Source organism: Geospiza fortis, unplaced genomic scaffold (genome assembly GCF_000277835.1).
Source record: "Geospiza fortis unplaced genomic scaffold, GeoFor_1.0 scaffold333, whole genome shotgun sequence".
NCBI classification, from domain to species: domain Eukaryota; kingdom Metazoa; phylum Chordata; class Aves; order Passeriformes; family Thraupidae; genus Geospiza; species Geospiza fortis.
In genome coordinates, this window is record NW_005054347.1 from 1,152,693 (window position 1) to 1,168,980 (window position 16,288).

General features: G+C 38.9%; 1 protein-coding gene across 1 annotated transcript in view; it reads left to right on the plus strand.

The window, feature by feature from the left end:
• PIGK (phosphatidylinositol glycan anchor biosynthesis class K) overlaps nucleotides 1-15,697 on the plus strand; it is a 65,084-nt gene extending 49,387 nt beyond the window's left edge. The window contains exon 11 of the mRNA XM_005423153.2: nucleotides 14,512-15,697. Within this exon, the coding sequence (XP_005423210.1) occupies nucleotides 14,512-14,628 (117 nt within the window). The 3' untranslated portion in view covers nucleotides 14,629-15,697. The remainder of the gene's footprint in view (nucleotides 1-14,511) is intronic.
• The last annotated feature ends 591 nt before the right edge of the window (nucleotides 15,698-16,288 follow it).

A 16,288-nucleotide genomic window follows, 5' to 3' on the forward strand; every position in this document is an offset into this window, starting at 1 on the left:
ACCAAAGAGTATTTTAAAGAATGGCCTGTTTTCCTCTTACACACTATTAAGAACAGTTCATTGAGCACTTCTCAATATGTTCTCTTTGATGTGTATGTACATTATGAGCTCTGGGCATCAGTAGAATCCAGTCTCTGCTGTCACATCTTGGAATGTGACTTTATCCCCTCTTCACAGAAATGGCTCCCAGCAAGGTGACAGCAACCCCCAGGCCGTGCTCTCACTCAAAACCAGTCTCCTCTTCAGGGAGATGCAGTAGCAGGCAACTGATGCAGTGTTTTCAAAATGTTTTAGGCTGTCCAGATCCTGCAGTTTGGACAAAGAAGTTTTAACTCTCATCTGTCAGTTTTCAGAGGTCATGTTTCTTTTCTCTTTCTGAGCCTGTGAAACTCTGACATGTACAGATTGGCATTTTATCTCCATTCTTCTTTGGCACAGGATGGGAGATCAGTTTGACAGACAGCTTGGAGCAATTTAAGGGGCTGCCCCTCAAGTGGCCACACTTCACTCTCACCAGTGCTGGTGGAGTCCTGTGCTCATTAAGCACCGCAATGGTGCAAAGCACTGCTTGAAAAAAAAGGGCATTTTTCATCCTGGCTGGGTATGTGACTACGGAATTTCTAAAGCCAACTAGGATATGTAGTATCACCTAAAACTGATAAAATGTACTTGTATTCCTGACAGTTTTTGTTTATATTGTTCATAAGCAGATGAGAGTAAAAATAGCTGTTACTGTGGAAAGTTAAAATGGAAATAAATTTGAGGCTTTTGTGCATATCATGGGAGTGCTCAGTTTGCCCTTGAGAATACTGCTAATATGAGGCTTTATATGTGACTGTAGCCTCATCCATTTTGTGGATTATGAGACATCAGTTTCATACCCACCAGCATATAGAATTGTCAGATGTACTATTAAAAATATATGAAAAGATACCCTGGCTCTATGGTAGCTATAATTGTTAGAGGTGCTGCACTAGATTTGCAGCTTCTTTAAGAGGTAATTCCTGTAACCGTTTCTCTTTAATAAGCACTATTTAAGATGTAAAATGAAGGAAGATGTTCAGGAAATGACTGTAACATGACAGGCTTTATAGAGTGCTGTAGATCTCTGGGGTTTACTCATCTGAACTTCAAATAACTGCATTTCAAGGGTTGGTACTAACGGTATAGCCATGGACTCAAAAAATTATTATTATATTCCTTATATTCAAAAAATTGATTTGCTTCTTGTCAGCTGAAGCAGCCACGTGTTTGAAGATCCTGTGTGCACAAGCCTTTCAATAGGCACTATTGATGTTTCTGTGTCTTTGTTTTGGCATGGGACTGATTGTGCCATGATCCCCTTTTGTTGTTCTTCAGGATCTGCTCACAACCATGATTTCAAGGCGATGGTTCCTGTTTCTATTGTGCTTTATCTGTGCTTGGAGCTTTACAGAAACAGACAGGTTCAGAAATGCTTAGAGCTTGAAGTAAACTTCACATAGCAGGTTGGCAAAAAGCAAACCAAGGTTAACAGCGAGGTTCTGATTTGCAGACTAAGGCTGTAAAGGACCATTATGTTAATCTCTTCTGACTTTCTGCACAAAGCACACAAATACTTTATATATATTCTCCCTTCTTTGTGACTGTATTGACATCAGGAAGGATAAGTAGAAAAAGGGTTTGAGCAGATGCTGGGAGGTGTTTATTCAAAACATCGTAATTATGGGGGGAATAAAACTGAGCAGGACAATTAGGGCATGTAAGAACATATTTGTGATTACAGCAAATATTCACAGTACTGCAGCTGGTACTGAAGGACCAACATGTACAGGTCCCATGGGTCTCAGTTACTGACAAAATGGCAGCTGTTGCACCCTGCTATAGGTAAAACATCAATAGCTGTCTCACTTTGTTTGGGGCAGATGATATTAGAACTGCTGCTGTCACTGCAAATGTAGGGAGGCTATTTTTAAGTGAGTTCTGTGCTTTGAGACTCTTTGCTCTCTTGTGGTCATAATAAGCTTGGCTAATGTCAGCTTTTTTCCTAAAATTATCTCTTCAGCCGTTTTCGCTCTCAACATTTTAGTCCTCTCTTAAGCATATAATTCACTTTTTTCATCATTCCTTGCTTCCATTATATTTTTATGTGATATATTGGTCTGCATTCATTCACATTTGTTATTTGTAAGTTGAAATGCTTAGATATTCTGAGCCTTTTTGGATTTGTCTGCACTGGGTCCCATTTACTTGCTGTTCCTTCGAATATTGGAAAAGTGAATGCTATTTAGGGCAGGGAGGTGAGTTGTCTCCAGTGGGGATAACTGAATAGGTTTTTCAGTACATAATGGTATGCAAATAATAAACCTCTGCCTCTCATGGGAACAGACTAAAGAACTGCACAAGCCATCTGTGACCTTAATAGGTTTGTAGGCATCAGAATAGACCCCTGACTTTTGCTGAAGCAAAGTGTGTGATGTACAAATGCTTCAGGTGTGTTTCAGGGCTAAGCAGGGCTGTGGAATAACTGTGAATTTAGGATGTGGTCTACAGAGCTTAGTGTGTATGGCACTGTATCCCAGCAATACAGTACAGCTGATGCACAAGCAGTAGGTTTTAATAATAGTGACCCGTTAATAAAACAGATGATGCTTGAAACGTGCTAATTCATTGTGTTGCAAGAGTGTCTTCATGTACAATACAAGGTGAGGCTGCAAAACACAGTAAAATGAGAGGTAAGCTGCTTCATTTGTCTGATTTTATGTTTATGATGTTTTATATGTAAAAATATCTTTTAAAATTTTTTCTTCTTTTTAGTTTATTTTATTACAGGTTCTAGAGCAATTCAGGAAACAGATGCTGCATTTAAAAAAGTTTTGATTTAGTGAGGCTTTCTGCACAAGAGAATGCATCCTTCCTAAAACTTCATTTTACTTAAATTAACTTGTATTTCCACTGAGGATGGCTTATATTAAGCACAAAGGGAGGCTTAGCAGTTTAGACTTCCATCAAATAAACTGCGTAACTAAAAAGAGAAGATGCCAAGCCTCACATACTTGTAGTTGAAAGAATTGTGTTCTCTCTCGTGGGAACTTGAGATTAGAGAAATTATAAAGGCTTTGCATAAAAACAGGGAGTTAGAATTAATTTTTGCTTAAGCAGGGAAGTGTCAAAAGCCTATTATGGTAATTTTTCAATTTTGTCTTAACTGTTCACACATTTTAAAATAGTTGTACAACTGAGTGGAAGCATAATTGATGTGTTGTGGATTCTTTTTCCTTTCCTTGGGCCATCAAAACACAGCTTAGGTGCACTTAGGCATGGAAGAAGTAGGTGTGCTAATTAAGTAGATGAAAATTTTCATATCATAGTGAGAAAATTTACCTAATGGATTGGAATAGTACTCTAAGAATGGTTCCCCTATTCTTAATTACATCCAAGTACCAGATATCAATATTACATGAAGACAATTAAGCCACAAAAACCTTAGTGAGAAGACATAATTCCTAGCAGTAGAATTACAGGGTTGTAGAGACTATAATGTTTATTACTATTATTATTATTATTATTGTGAACAGTAGCACTACAAGTCTACGTTTAAAAGAAATTACTTTATTCATTGTCTTTTGATGTATAGTAAAAGCTGGAGATATTGTGGAATGAAGAGCTACTGCTACATTTATTTTTTTAATCTTTCTTAAATTAAAAAAATATAAATCTTGTCTATATCAGAACAACCAATAAACTGCTGTGCTGTAGTAATTCAAAATTTATGGTTGACCTAGAATAAATTTTAGGACTTCTCTAGGTAACAGAAGACTGATTTATTAAATCCTTTTAATGGTAAATCAAATCTCTTTTTCTTTTATTAGATACAGTATTAACAGCAGAAATACTGTTCCAGAGTTACTTCTATTTTGGTGATCAGCTTTGCTGTTCCATAGGAGAAGTCTTTGGACCAGGCTTTGCATTTGGAATAAGATTTACTGGCAGATGTAAAGTAAGCAATGCTCCATGGTGGTCATTGGTTAGTGAGACACTGGTTTTTATATGCAGAGAAAGGGCCCCTTTCCTAGCTTGCAGCTGATTTTTCTGCAGAAGCCTGTTTGGGCTATGAAGATGCTGCCTTTGGCACCCCCAAGTTACACCCAGCTTGTTTGGCCAGATTTTTTCTGGCCTTGTGTGCAGTAGAAACTGGTGAAAGGACAGAGATTTGCTGTATTGCAGGTGCGAGGCACATTTTGCTTCAGCACTTTCCAGGTGCTGCTGAATGGCTTCTGTCAAAACCCACTTGCAATGTCTCTTCATGAACCTTAGAGGGATCTGATTGCTCCTTAGCCCTTCTCTCCCCAAAGCTGTGTTTGGGAATTACCTGACTAAAAGTTTTGGTGAGATGAGCCTGGAGAGGAGGCTCAGCAGCCACTGTGGCTGTTAACTGAGATCTCTGCTTTCTGATGGGTTGTATTTGTGTCCCTGGAATAAAACGGCAGGAATAACACAGCCAAGTGTGAGCATGGGTGTGTTTTGGGTAGAGGAAAGGAGAGAATGCTGTAAGGTCTTTAGGCAAAGGGAAATGTATTTAGTGGTCTTTATTCTTACTGCATTGCTTGATGTTGCACAGTATTGGTGTTTGTATAGGCACATGTGTAATTTGAGTGTAAGACTAAATTTTTGACCCAGTTTGTGTTACCTATCACTAAATATATGCTGGATGGGGACCTTTCTGTATCAAACACATTACTGAAGTATTTTATAATACATTGTCCAAGATGCGAGATTTAATTCCATTTTCTGGTGTCTGTTCAGTGTTGTGTAACATTTTCATTTCTCACGTAACCTTGTACAGTGCTTATTAATCATTACTTTTTTGTTGTTTACACATGAAAGCTTCCCTGATAGACAGTGTTTATTTAAATGGTATTCCAGTGAGTAGTAAAATTAGCAGTAGGACTTTTGTTAGATTTTTTTTCTTTTATCCACTGTATTTCTTCTGAGCTTATGCAGCATAAAAAGTAGGTGTTACCAATAAGCTCACATTGATAAAGAAAAATATAAATGTTATTAATCTTGATATATTTTGTGGTGCTGTGACAGCAAATACCTTTCTGAACACTTTTCCTCAGGGGAAGGCACTGTTAGCTCCAAATATATTCACACATTTATCCCACTTAACCATGTAATCCTAGGTGTTATTGGTGATTTTTTTGTGTTAAGTTAATTATGTTTTGTTTACTCTCCAGTAGCATGCTGTGAGGAGCACAGAAATGTAACTCACGAGCTCTTGACAGGACTGATGAATGGCCACAGACAGAGGTATTGGCAGGCTGCTCTCTAGTGCTCTGTCTAGAATTGTTTTCCTAAATAATTCAGAGGGTTGAAATTTGATGAAATAATTTCCATTTGAAGAATGAATGGAAGAGGTAAATGAATGAAGACTCTGGTAATGGAGCAGTTGTGTTTATACTGTTGGACAGTCAAGACAGCATCCTGCATTGTGGTTCCAGTGGAAATTCTTTGCATGCGGTTGTGATTGAGCCTTGTGCAAGTGATTCCTTCTGTCATGGTGGGCGTTCCTGTGAATTAGCCAGTGATTTCATTCTTTTCTGGAGTGCTTAACATGAAAGCCCATCTACAAATACATGGCTGACAAATGGGTGATGAGTGGTGCTTAGAGGGGACTGAATGACAGCTGGACAGTAGAGCCGTAACCTGTGGTTAGTGTAGATGGAGGCAGGAAAGCTGCAACTGGTTTGCCCCTAGATAAAACCATGCGTGGTTTCATCCTTTTTAAAGACCCTTTTGGAAGCTGTTGATTCTGTACCTGTCACATGTGGTGGTCTGTGAGGGTGTTGGGAGGGTATGTCCTTAGCTGCACTCATTCATTCTTCCAGGAAGATGCTCTCTGTGAGCCCCACATAGCATTTGACTGATGAGCTGTGTCATGCGAATGTCACGTGCGAACAATGATTATTTATAATACCATAAATCTGCTGTTCTTTCTTAATGCCTACAAAAACTCTGCAGGAATGGATCTTCTCTCTGGGACTCCTTGTCCTTTGACATACTGAGTGTAACAGAAATGGCTTTTTTGTGGAGGTGTAATTATGTGCAGCCACTAAATAAGTGCCTGTATGACTGCCATGTCCATGTTTTATGATTTGTTTTCTATAGCAGCTAGGGAACCCTAAAGTATTGGGTTGATATTTCAGAGCAAGTCTTTCTCCTTTTCCCATAAGAGAGTACATACAATGTAAACTTGGGTAAGAACACTTGTTTGGCTTATGAGTACAAAACTAGTGAATACAGAATCACCTGTAAAAGCTGGGTGGTGGTGGGGAACAAACCGGCCTGTCACCAGCTGTTACTCACTGGTTTGTACCTGAAAATGAAAATGAAATGCAGTAAAAGTACAGCCATTCTTGTTCTTGGTCTTATAAGTGTGAAGGCATCTTTTGCCTCAGCCCTGCTTCTCCCTCCATTCATTTTGTCATGCCTGCCTTTTGTAATGCTGTTTCAAGTTGTGCAAGCTGGAGCTAGAAAAGGTGAAGCTTTACTGCACATGCATATAATGCAGCACAGGGCTTAGGGTAATGGAGAACATTTTAAATTATAGCTGTAGAGATTTGAGAAATGGACATTAAAAACTATGTGTATAAGGATTTCAAATGTAGCTGTTGAAGTATTTGATTAGATCTTGTACTCAATGTGGCATACTCAGTATGAGAACTAATGCAGTCTAACATCTGTTGTTAATGCAGCCTGTCACCTGGCAGTAAATGAATAGATACTTATGGGACGTGCAGACACAGAAGTGTGATTGGAACCATCACTACTACTTTGAAAGAAACAGCATAATAATTTATTAACTTCATGGTTTCTCTATATAAACAGAAAAAAAAAACTTTGATTGAATGTGAATACTCAGAATGACACTTCATCATGGAAGTTCTAAGCATACAATTAATTTTATAAGAGTAGGAGTAAAACCTTCCTTAGAAAAATTGATTTAAAAGCATTTGAGTGGACTCACCTTGTGGTTCAGAGAGATGCTAAGGGAAATCCAAGTCACAGTTCCTAGGAGGGTGTAGGAGGGCTGTGCTCCTCAGAAAGGCTGGGCTGGATGAGGCTGCTACTTGGAATAATGATCCCAGATGAAATAGGTGGGAGCCCATGAGTGCATGTGCCCTGTGTGGGGGCCTTGGCTCTGCAGAGCTGAGAGGTTGGCTCTGCCACTGGCAGTGCAATGTTGCATTTGTGTGAACAAGGCCTGCACAGAAGAAGACAGAGATAATCTTTTCGCAGGGGATGGTGAGCAGTGCATGCTCTTGGAAGAACAGTGCTCTGATGTGGCTGCAGACCTGGTTAGGGATGGGACACTTCACTTGTTTCTTGGCACAGACCACTTGACTCCTTCCTGTCCCTTGCACAACTGCCTGATCCTTCCTCCTCACAGCACAGCCAGCAGACTCTTCCTCCTAGCAGCCAACCCACTCTTTGTAACACCCATCGTGGCTGGACATAGCTGTGACCTGTTTAGGACAAGGCTGTTACAGTGCAGCTCACCAGGGGCGAGGTTGTTCTCAATCTGTTCTCCTACACTCCGGGAATAGCTTGGCCCTATTTACACCAGGGTATTTCTGTGAATACAAAATATTCTTGTCCCTCTAGCAGCCTTTGCCTCCTTGGTTCTCTGCTGTCTCCGTCTGCTTAACCCAGAGTTTCAGTGGCAGGGACTTGCTTTTATATCTGATGATTTTTGGAGGTTTCTCTCTGCTGAGGTCTGCCTCACTAGTGTGTGTTTTTGTCATTTTCTGACTCCATCCATTGTAAGGACCTCAAGGAGTTTACCTTTCCATTTGTGGCGTGACACTGAGCACTGACTTCTTGTCTTTAGTCTTGTTTTTACTAATAATCCTCCTCTTGTTTAAATTAATTAAATATAAATGTATTTAAAAAGGAACATGCTTTTCTAAGTAGTGGTAACTGAGTTTTGAATACCAAGTCTACTTAATTAAACTTCTCATCTGGTATTTTTGCATGCTTCAGTTGGTGTGAACTTTTGTGTTTGCAAATGTAACTCATATATTTGCTGTTGACTTAGGTGGCCTTTTGTGGAAAATCATGATCATGGCTTCATATACGGGTAGGAATTTGATTAAAATATAAAGAACAATTTGCTTAGCATACCTTAAACAGAGGCAGTTGCACCTTTTTTTTTCCTAAATACAACCTAATCTGACTTCTCTCATCTCCTCTCTAAAGCATTTTTGAATTCCAGTATGCAGCTCAATGTCAGCAGAGCAGGTGAGAGCTCAGCCCTGTGCCAGGCTGTTGAGGACAGGTAGGAATGGTCTCTGGGTGTTCTTTCTGGAATGGTCTCTGGGTGTTCTTTCTGGGTGTAGCAAACCACACACCTGCGTTTGGAGTCCCCCTGGTGTGTCCCCCACAATCCCTGTTGTGTTTGCTGGGTGGGCATCACTCAGCTGAGCAATGACTTGTCTGGGAATTCAACTGCCCTGGCTCCCAGGTGCTGGCAAGGCTCCCTTTGATTAGAAGTTGTATATTATGTATTGTATCACAGGTTGGAAGATTAGGGAATAATTGTTAAACCACTAAAAAGCACTTTACAGTGCTGTGAAATGCTGAGATAAATCTGAAAGTAGGCAGTAATAAGTAGAGGCTCATTTTTAAAAAGCCCTTCTAGATTATGAATTTTAGAAGGAAATGAAAAAGTAAAGCTATCATAACAGTATTGTTCCTATTACAATGATTATACAAAGTAAATGTTAAAATGCAGTTGTTGGTATTGATGTTAATTTAGTTTAGCTGCTGTTTCTTCCTGTACCCTTTGTGAGTTTTTGTTGTTGATGAATGAACTTCTTTCATTATTTTATTAATATTGGAGATATCAGTAATCATGGTAGTGTGGTTAATAAATACAAACCCAGAGATTAGACAAAAGTATTTTAAATTGTTGTGCAGATTAACAGGCACCGTTGATGCTGGAGTTCTCTTATGACTTTAATCCTGCTGTGGGCACAGAAAGGATTAAACTATTACTTGGTGGCTGGAGTTATTTGATTTCCCCCAGTCCCCTGTGAGGACCCCAAAATTCAAACTGTACCCAACAAATTAGAAGTGCAGACTTTCACTGAAAGCTTGGAGGACATAATTTATGCTGTGATTTGCTTGTGATACATATAAATTCATTCTAGAAATAAACTTTGTTGTGTGCTTTATTGTAAGAATTGAAAGGATTACCCAGTTTGAAATTCCAAATTGCAAATAAACCTGAGTTGTTGAAGTGCCTCTAGGAAATACATAGCGTGCTCTTGGCACAGTGCACTGTATAGCAGAATTTAGCTTTTCCAAGGAATTTCCTTCAGTTTGAAATCAGTTTTCTGAGGTGAGAAGCCAGTGGATTGTTCCAGTTTTGGATTTGAGGTTCACCTTAAATTTCAAAGACCTGTTTTGAGACATGGATCTTTTTTTCAGATTTCTGTACTGGTCTTTACAACAGAGCATCACATAAAATTTGGTAGCTTGATGAACAAGAAAGAAAACCTTTGGTATGCAGTGGAAGAAAAAAACCCATTCATTTAAATGGAGAATGACCAAAAAGAAAATTTGGAAATTCACCCCTCCAAAATACATGAAATTCACCCCAATGAGTGCAAGCACTGCACAAACAAGTGTGTTTCACTTCCCTGCTTGCTGTCCCCAGGAGTAGGGCAGGTGGAGAAGCCCTCAGAGGATGTGCAGAACCTCTCTCCTGGCTGTAGCTGCTGCTGTCTGCCAGGCAGCCCCAGAACCCTGGGATGTTTTATACCCCATGTGCTGCAATAAATAGGCCAAAACTGGGTCTAGGACACTCAGTGCTGGAAGTGCAGTGAGAATTAAGCAGGGATTAATTTGAAATCCAATAGCTGCCACTTTAATGGACTCGCTGGCACCTAGTGCTTCTGATGTGTTCTTTTTGTGCAGTTGCACAGGGTATTTTGCACTCCTGCTACAAACACACACCATCTGCTTCAGGTTGGGGAGAACATCCCCTGCAACAAGGATGATGTGCACATTAATTTCTAAGCATTTGCACCCTTTCCTAAAGCTCTGTTTGGAAAAAGGTACTGGAGGAGATTGAAGAATTTGTGTATCCCTGTTTCATTTGGTAATTACTTAATTCCCGTCTGTTTGCTCGGCTTTCTGTGCTTCAGCTATTCAGATGTGGATTGTGAGTTTAACCCAAAGTACCAATATTTACTGTACCAATATTTTTGGGCTTATTGAGAACATTAAGACAGAGTTCTGTTGGAAGACTGTTGGATATTATAATCCAACAGTCTTCCAGTGTGGAAAACACTTGAATTTATCCTTGTAGATAAGTTTTAGACAGTGTTGTCCATGTGAAATATTAATATGTGATGTTTTAAATCTCATTTTTGTTGTGATGTAACATTTTAAAATTAAACCATTCTTCCTGTAATTAACACTTCAGCTTTTTAAAATTATTTTTTTCATAAAGTTCATTTTAATTGGAGTAACATGTATTGCATGTTTTATGAAACACCTTCATTGAAAGTCTTGGATCCTTTCCATTCAGGTCCCTATAGACCCATCCAGTTTGAAAATACACTGTTTTATCCTCTCCTTAATTACAGTACTTGGAGCAACTCTCTGTTAACTGGTTTTAAATTCCACAGGATAATGAGTCTACCAGAACTAGAGAGTGTACAGCAAAAAACTGTTCACAGGAGGAAGCTTGCTGTTGCTTAGCTACCTGTCTTTTTAATTTGGAATCTCCAGCAATTCCATAATGACTCGTCCTTAAGCTGCTAAATGTATTTGTTCATGACAGACTGTACCATTCTGAACTGAATTTCACCTATGCATTACTGCTATTATTGTGGGAATAACGAGGGTGTTTGGAATGGCATTGTGTTGTGTGAATCACAATACCTAAATATGTCGGTTACAGAGGCAGTTCCTACTGGTGGGTACTACAATGAAATTCAGAATAACTTGAGCAAAAAGTTGCCTCTGTTCCTCCAGAGCAGTCCCAAATAGGAATAAGTTTTGTGTAATCTGTAGGTAGTGCAACCAGTCTGTAGTACACATTCTCACATCAGTTTGAAACATAATAGTGATAGATAATAAATTGCAGATCAAAATACTATGACATTTAACATGGTTTTGGTCCACTTAGCATTTTCTTGCAAGTAAGAAAATGCCTAACCTGTAAAAATTGCCTGAATCTCACAGAAATCTGCTGAAATAAGACTCTGAACTAGGCAATTGTCATAGGAGAACTACTGACTTTTTTTTGTAATCTGTGAAAAAATTTACTTACATTAATGCTACCTGATGAATCCTAAAATTGATATAAAGAGATAGTTTATCTAGGCTTGTGGCCACAGAACTGGTATAAGCATAGAAAGAAATTCTGGCTTTTCTAAACTTTTTCCACTATGTGGTTCTAAAAGGGATTTTCGTTTGCTGTTAAAGTGAATTCTTTCTTACTATAATAGTCTTTCCCATTAAGAGAAATCTCTGTGACTCTTCCCCTTTTGCCTACACAAAACAGCCACAGCAGCTTCTGCAGCAGTATGGGTGAGGCACTCGTGTGTTTCTGGGAGAGCATTCATCCCATCCTGTACCCCATATCCCATACTCCATACCCCATATCCCATAACCCATATTCCATACCCCATAACTCATGTGACGAGCACAGCTGGCTGGCACAGGGCATGGGAGCAGTGGCTCCCTGTCCCATGCAGATGGGGCCATGCAGAGGTGCCAAAAGCAGCTTTTTGTAAGGGAACTCCAGCACTCCTTGCTGCTGAGCTGACGTGCCCACCTAGGCAGAGTTTTGTTATTGATGCTTTCTGTGTTGTATTTGTTAGGATTTTAGAAAGATGAACTTGTTAGTTTGACAACTAATTATATTTTAATTTAGTGGTGAACTCTCTTGGGAATCTATGAACAAGCTAATTTAAACGAAATTAGGTATTTCAGCTCTTGCAGGTATACTTTGTGGATTTAAATGTGAATCTGTTTAATCCTATTTTAGATATTCATAAGGTTTTGGTGTCCTCATGGAAAATATTGGCCTATTTCAGTATGATTTTGTGCTCAATTAACCATTTAGAGATATTGACTTACAGATATTCAACACAGTTGAATATTTTTGCCCTTTTATTGTGGTATAATATTTACGTGTATATTTAATTTTCTGGGTCTGTAAATCTTTCTTATTAGGATAATTTATTTTTAAGATTACTGAGTATGTAGCTCTTGTACAGCCTCATATAATTTTCATCATGCCTTCATGGTTTTAATCCTTTACATTTTAACATTGCATCTCCTGACTTTAAAGTGGCTATATATATGTCCTTGATTTCCCAGTGCGGAGCCACTGCTGCACTGGCCTCTCTTCCCTTGCACAATTCCATGGAGATTTCAGTACAAGACATGACAAAATGTAAAACCATACTCATAGATCACCTTATAAATATTTATTCATATAAATTCTTTAAAGAAATTAAATTACGTGTTCTATACAAAATAGGAAAGAGAGGCTTTTAGTGTCACTGGCTGCAAATTGAAGTCATTTGTCTTGAAGGGTCAGGTGCCACTTTGTGGTAAGATACTTGTCTGAGATCCAAGAAGGGAAAGATTGATAGTACAAAGAGATTGATGGAACAGGCACTGCAATATGCATACGAAGTTACAGGTTAATTAGGAAGATTTAAACAAGAAAGTCCCTTTGTGTGGAGAAGTGTCATGTGCTGTTAGTGTCAGAAGCGAGGTGTGTGCTGGCAGCCTTTTGAGCAGGCAGAGTTGATTTTCAGAGATGTTTGTGTGGAGATGTGGAGTTGTGAATACCAGCGAGGTGGCAGATCACCAACAGCACACGCTGCAGCTGCTCAGGGAGTTCAGTGCTTTGCATACAGAGACACCTGCTCTGCTCACATCTTTGGCTTTGTTGTGGTTGATGTAAATTATAATGCTGGTTCTGTGATTCCTGTATCAGAGTAAAATCATTAATATTTCAGACTGCCGAGTTCTTTGGGTGTCTCAGGTGATATAACTATTTGTTCTACTTTTTAATTGCAGGCACAGCAGAAATCGCAGCACTTACAGAAAAATCCTAAAGCTAAGAATGTGTGGTTTATAAAGTGGGAGCTGAGCAGTCAACAAACATTGTTTTTGTGTTGATAGGAAAGCTGTTTTGAAAGAACAGACACTGCAAACCGTTTCTTCTTTCATTAAAGTTCACCAGCCTCCCTGGTACATTTAGCAGAGAACAGCAAGCTTCTCTGAGTGGATTGATGCTGAAATTAAAACAGCAACATCTTTTGTAACAGTTATTCACTTGGCAGAAAGAGAATTTTAAATTTGACTTAAATGCAACAAAACCAAAATGGTCTGTGCCCCTTGTGTCCCATTCTGCACAAGGACAAAATGGTGCAAATCTTTCAGCAAGGCAGGAATAAAAATCTCAGCAAGAGCTTCAGTATTTATTATCGTAATAGTAAATCATCCCTGTCTGCCTGGGAGATCTGTAAAACATACCTGCTGAGGGCAAGAGCAGGCACAACCCTGAGAGACTGTTACACTTCTAAATACTATAATTCTGGTATTTTTGTCATGATAGTCTTAACTAAAATTCTGCATTCATATAGTCACCTTATTTTTAGCCCCAGAGACAGATCTTGGGGTACATGGCAGCTCTTACCTTCTACAATCCATTGCTCTATTCTCTGGCTGTGGAGTATCTGAATTTTTGGTTTTGTAAGGGAAGGAAGAAGACAGGCAAATTTACCTTGTCTAGCTGCTACATGTGAGACAGAAAAGGCCTTCGATTGCAGTGTATGGCTTTTACTGAAGATGAAAAATCTATTGAAGGGGGACAAAAGTTTGAATTGCAGAATGTATTTCTACATTAGGGAAAGGCAGTTAGACTCAATGAGGCCCCTGGGAAATGTGATTGACATTGTAAACAATCCTATTTTGTTTTATGATATTGCTGTAATGATGAGTCTTCACTTGTTATGTGGTCAGATACCTGTTTATTCACATAATTCTGAGTACAAAAGCAGCTGTAGAAAACAGGTAGTGGAAAAAAACCACTCTCTTTTCTCTTTCACATTTTCACTTGCAGGAACTGTTTTTCATACTTAAAGAATTCTTCTCTTGTATTAACCTGAGACCAAATACAAGAAAATCTGTCAAAACAAATGAGTTGGAACATGTCCCACGACACCAATACACGCAGGCAAAGTGGTGTCTCAGGCACAGTTCCAGTGGCCTTTTTGTGGTACTTACCCTCCCTGCTTGAGTGGCAACTTGCCTCCCATTAGCCTCCCCATCCATCACAAAGATGCTTCTACTTCAGGAAGAAATACAGCTTATTGGTATTGTTCTACTGCAAGGATTATATTTTTGCAGTTGATAAACACAGTGCACTTCTCATTGTGAGAAGTAAGTACAAATTTTTTTTTTTTCTTTATGTTTTTTCTTTTTTTTTTCCAGAAACCAAAACAAAAGGACTGGCATCCACCTGGAGGATTTATTTTAGGACTCTGGGCATTGATCATCATGGTTTTCTTCAAAACATATGGAATCAAGCACATGAAACATGTCTTCTGAACTGGAGCAAACAAGATACTTTGTGTTCCTGGGTATCTCCTGTGTTCTCTGCATGTGGATTATGGTTGTGTTGAAACACTGTGTTGACATCTCGCTTCTAAAGGCTCTTTTGAAGCCATCTCTTCTCTGAAAAGATTCTAAAAAGTGGTTTTAGTGTTACTGTTATTTCACTTTGTCTTGATTTAAACATATTTTAATGCTTTTCTGAGCATATTTTCTTTTTGGTTAAACTTAAAAAAGGGCAGGACCTAAACCCAGTAACAGGATTTCTGTGGTTGCTTCTGGATTGTAAATGGGCAAATTCTTTACACCATAGTTTGAAGTAAATCTTAGAAGAAGTCACCTCTTACTAAAGAACTGGACATTGTGGAGAAGATTATTTAAGATGTCATTCTGTCAATAAAAACTTAACCCACTTTGCAGACTTTGGCATGGCATATTGAAAGATTTCTTCACAAAAATAAAAATACTCTGGAATATATTCATTTTTTAAAATTACTTTTTTCCCCTGTTAAATAAGACGCTTAGATCAGTCCCTTCACCTTAGGCAGTTTTGAGTCTAGAATTCTATGAGTTGGTGAAAGTGAAACAAAAATTATGACCTTGCTGAATCTACTTAAAAAGAAGGCCAAAAAATCATGAAAGGACTTCACCATGTCCATTAGAAACCCTTCACAGGTGTTGTATTTTCACTGCATATAATATGGACTTGGATGCTTTCAGAATTTTCAGTGCACTGGATTTTGCACCGAAGAAAATCAGCTCTGACATCGGGATGAAGAACATTATAAATTGTACCATTGTATTCTGTAGTTTCTGAGCCCCTAGAAAATGTGCTTTGTTGCCTGTGTTTTGTAAATTCTGGTTTGGCATATTGATTTGTTCTTCCTGGACATTTACTGATGAATGTATGCTAGAAGGGTTTTGTCTGTATAATACAGTGATATTTGTGAAGAGAAGAGCAAATCTGTGCATGTGTAGAAACGCATCAGTCAGTGAGGAGAAGCTTTTGCCCCGTGCTTTTGGAACTTGTTCTCTACCTTAACCGAAATAAAGCTTACCTGATGCAGTCATGGTGTAAGTACTAGACACATATCTCTAAAGTTATTAGGAATTATCTATAATCACACACAGTATCAGAGTTGGTATATTTTTCTTAGACTATGGTTCTGAGCATTTCCTATTGCATAGCACATACAAATCTGAGTGCATAAACATTTCTGTCCTTTTTTTTCTCTTCCAGCTTGATTGTGGCATCCCAGCCTCGGGTGAGAGGAGATGAACTGTCAGAGCTGTGTGAGCCTGGGAGGGTGTGGAGAAGCCACTGAGGCTTGCAGAGAACAGAGAAAACAGCAGTGTGGTGCAGCTCAAGAACTAAAGCCTTGGTTTTTTATTTCCAAAGATTTTCTAGGCTTGGAGATGTTGAAGGTACAAAATGATCCATTATGGGAAGGTAAACATTTGCCTACCCCACCTCTTTGTGGCACTTCTTGATGAAGAGCTGGGATTGTTTTCAGTAGCAGGGGCTTAAGGCCTAGGAGTAGGGATTAAACCTAAAGCATTCCTAAAGTGGAGTAGATAATACTGGACTTGTCTTCTCAGCGTGCTGATCAGAAACTTTTATGAAACTGGTGCACAGATCATCCCTGCTAACAACAAT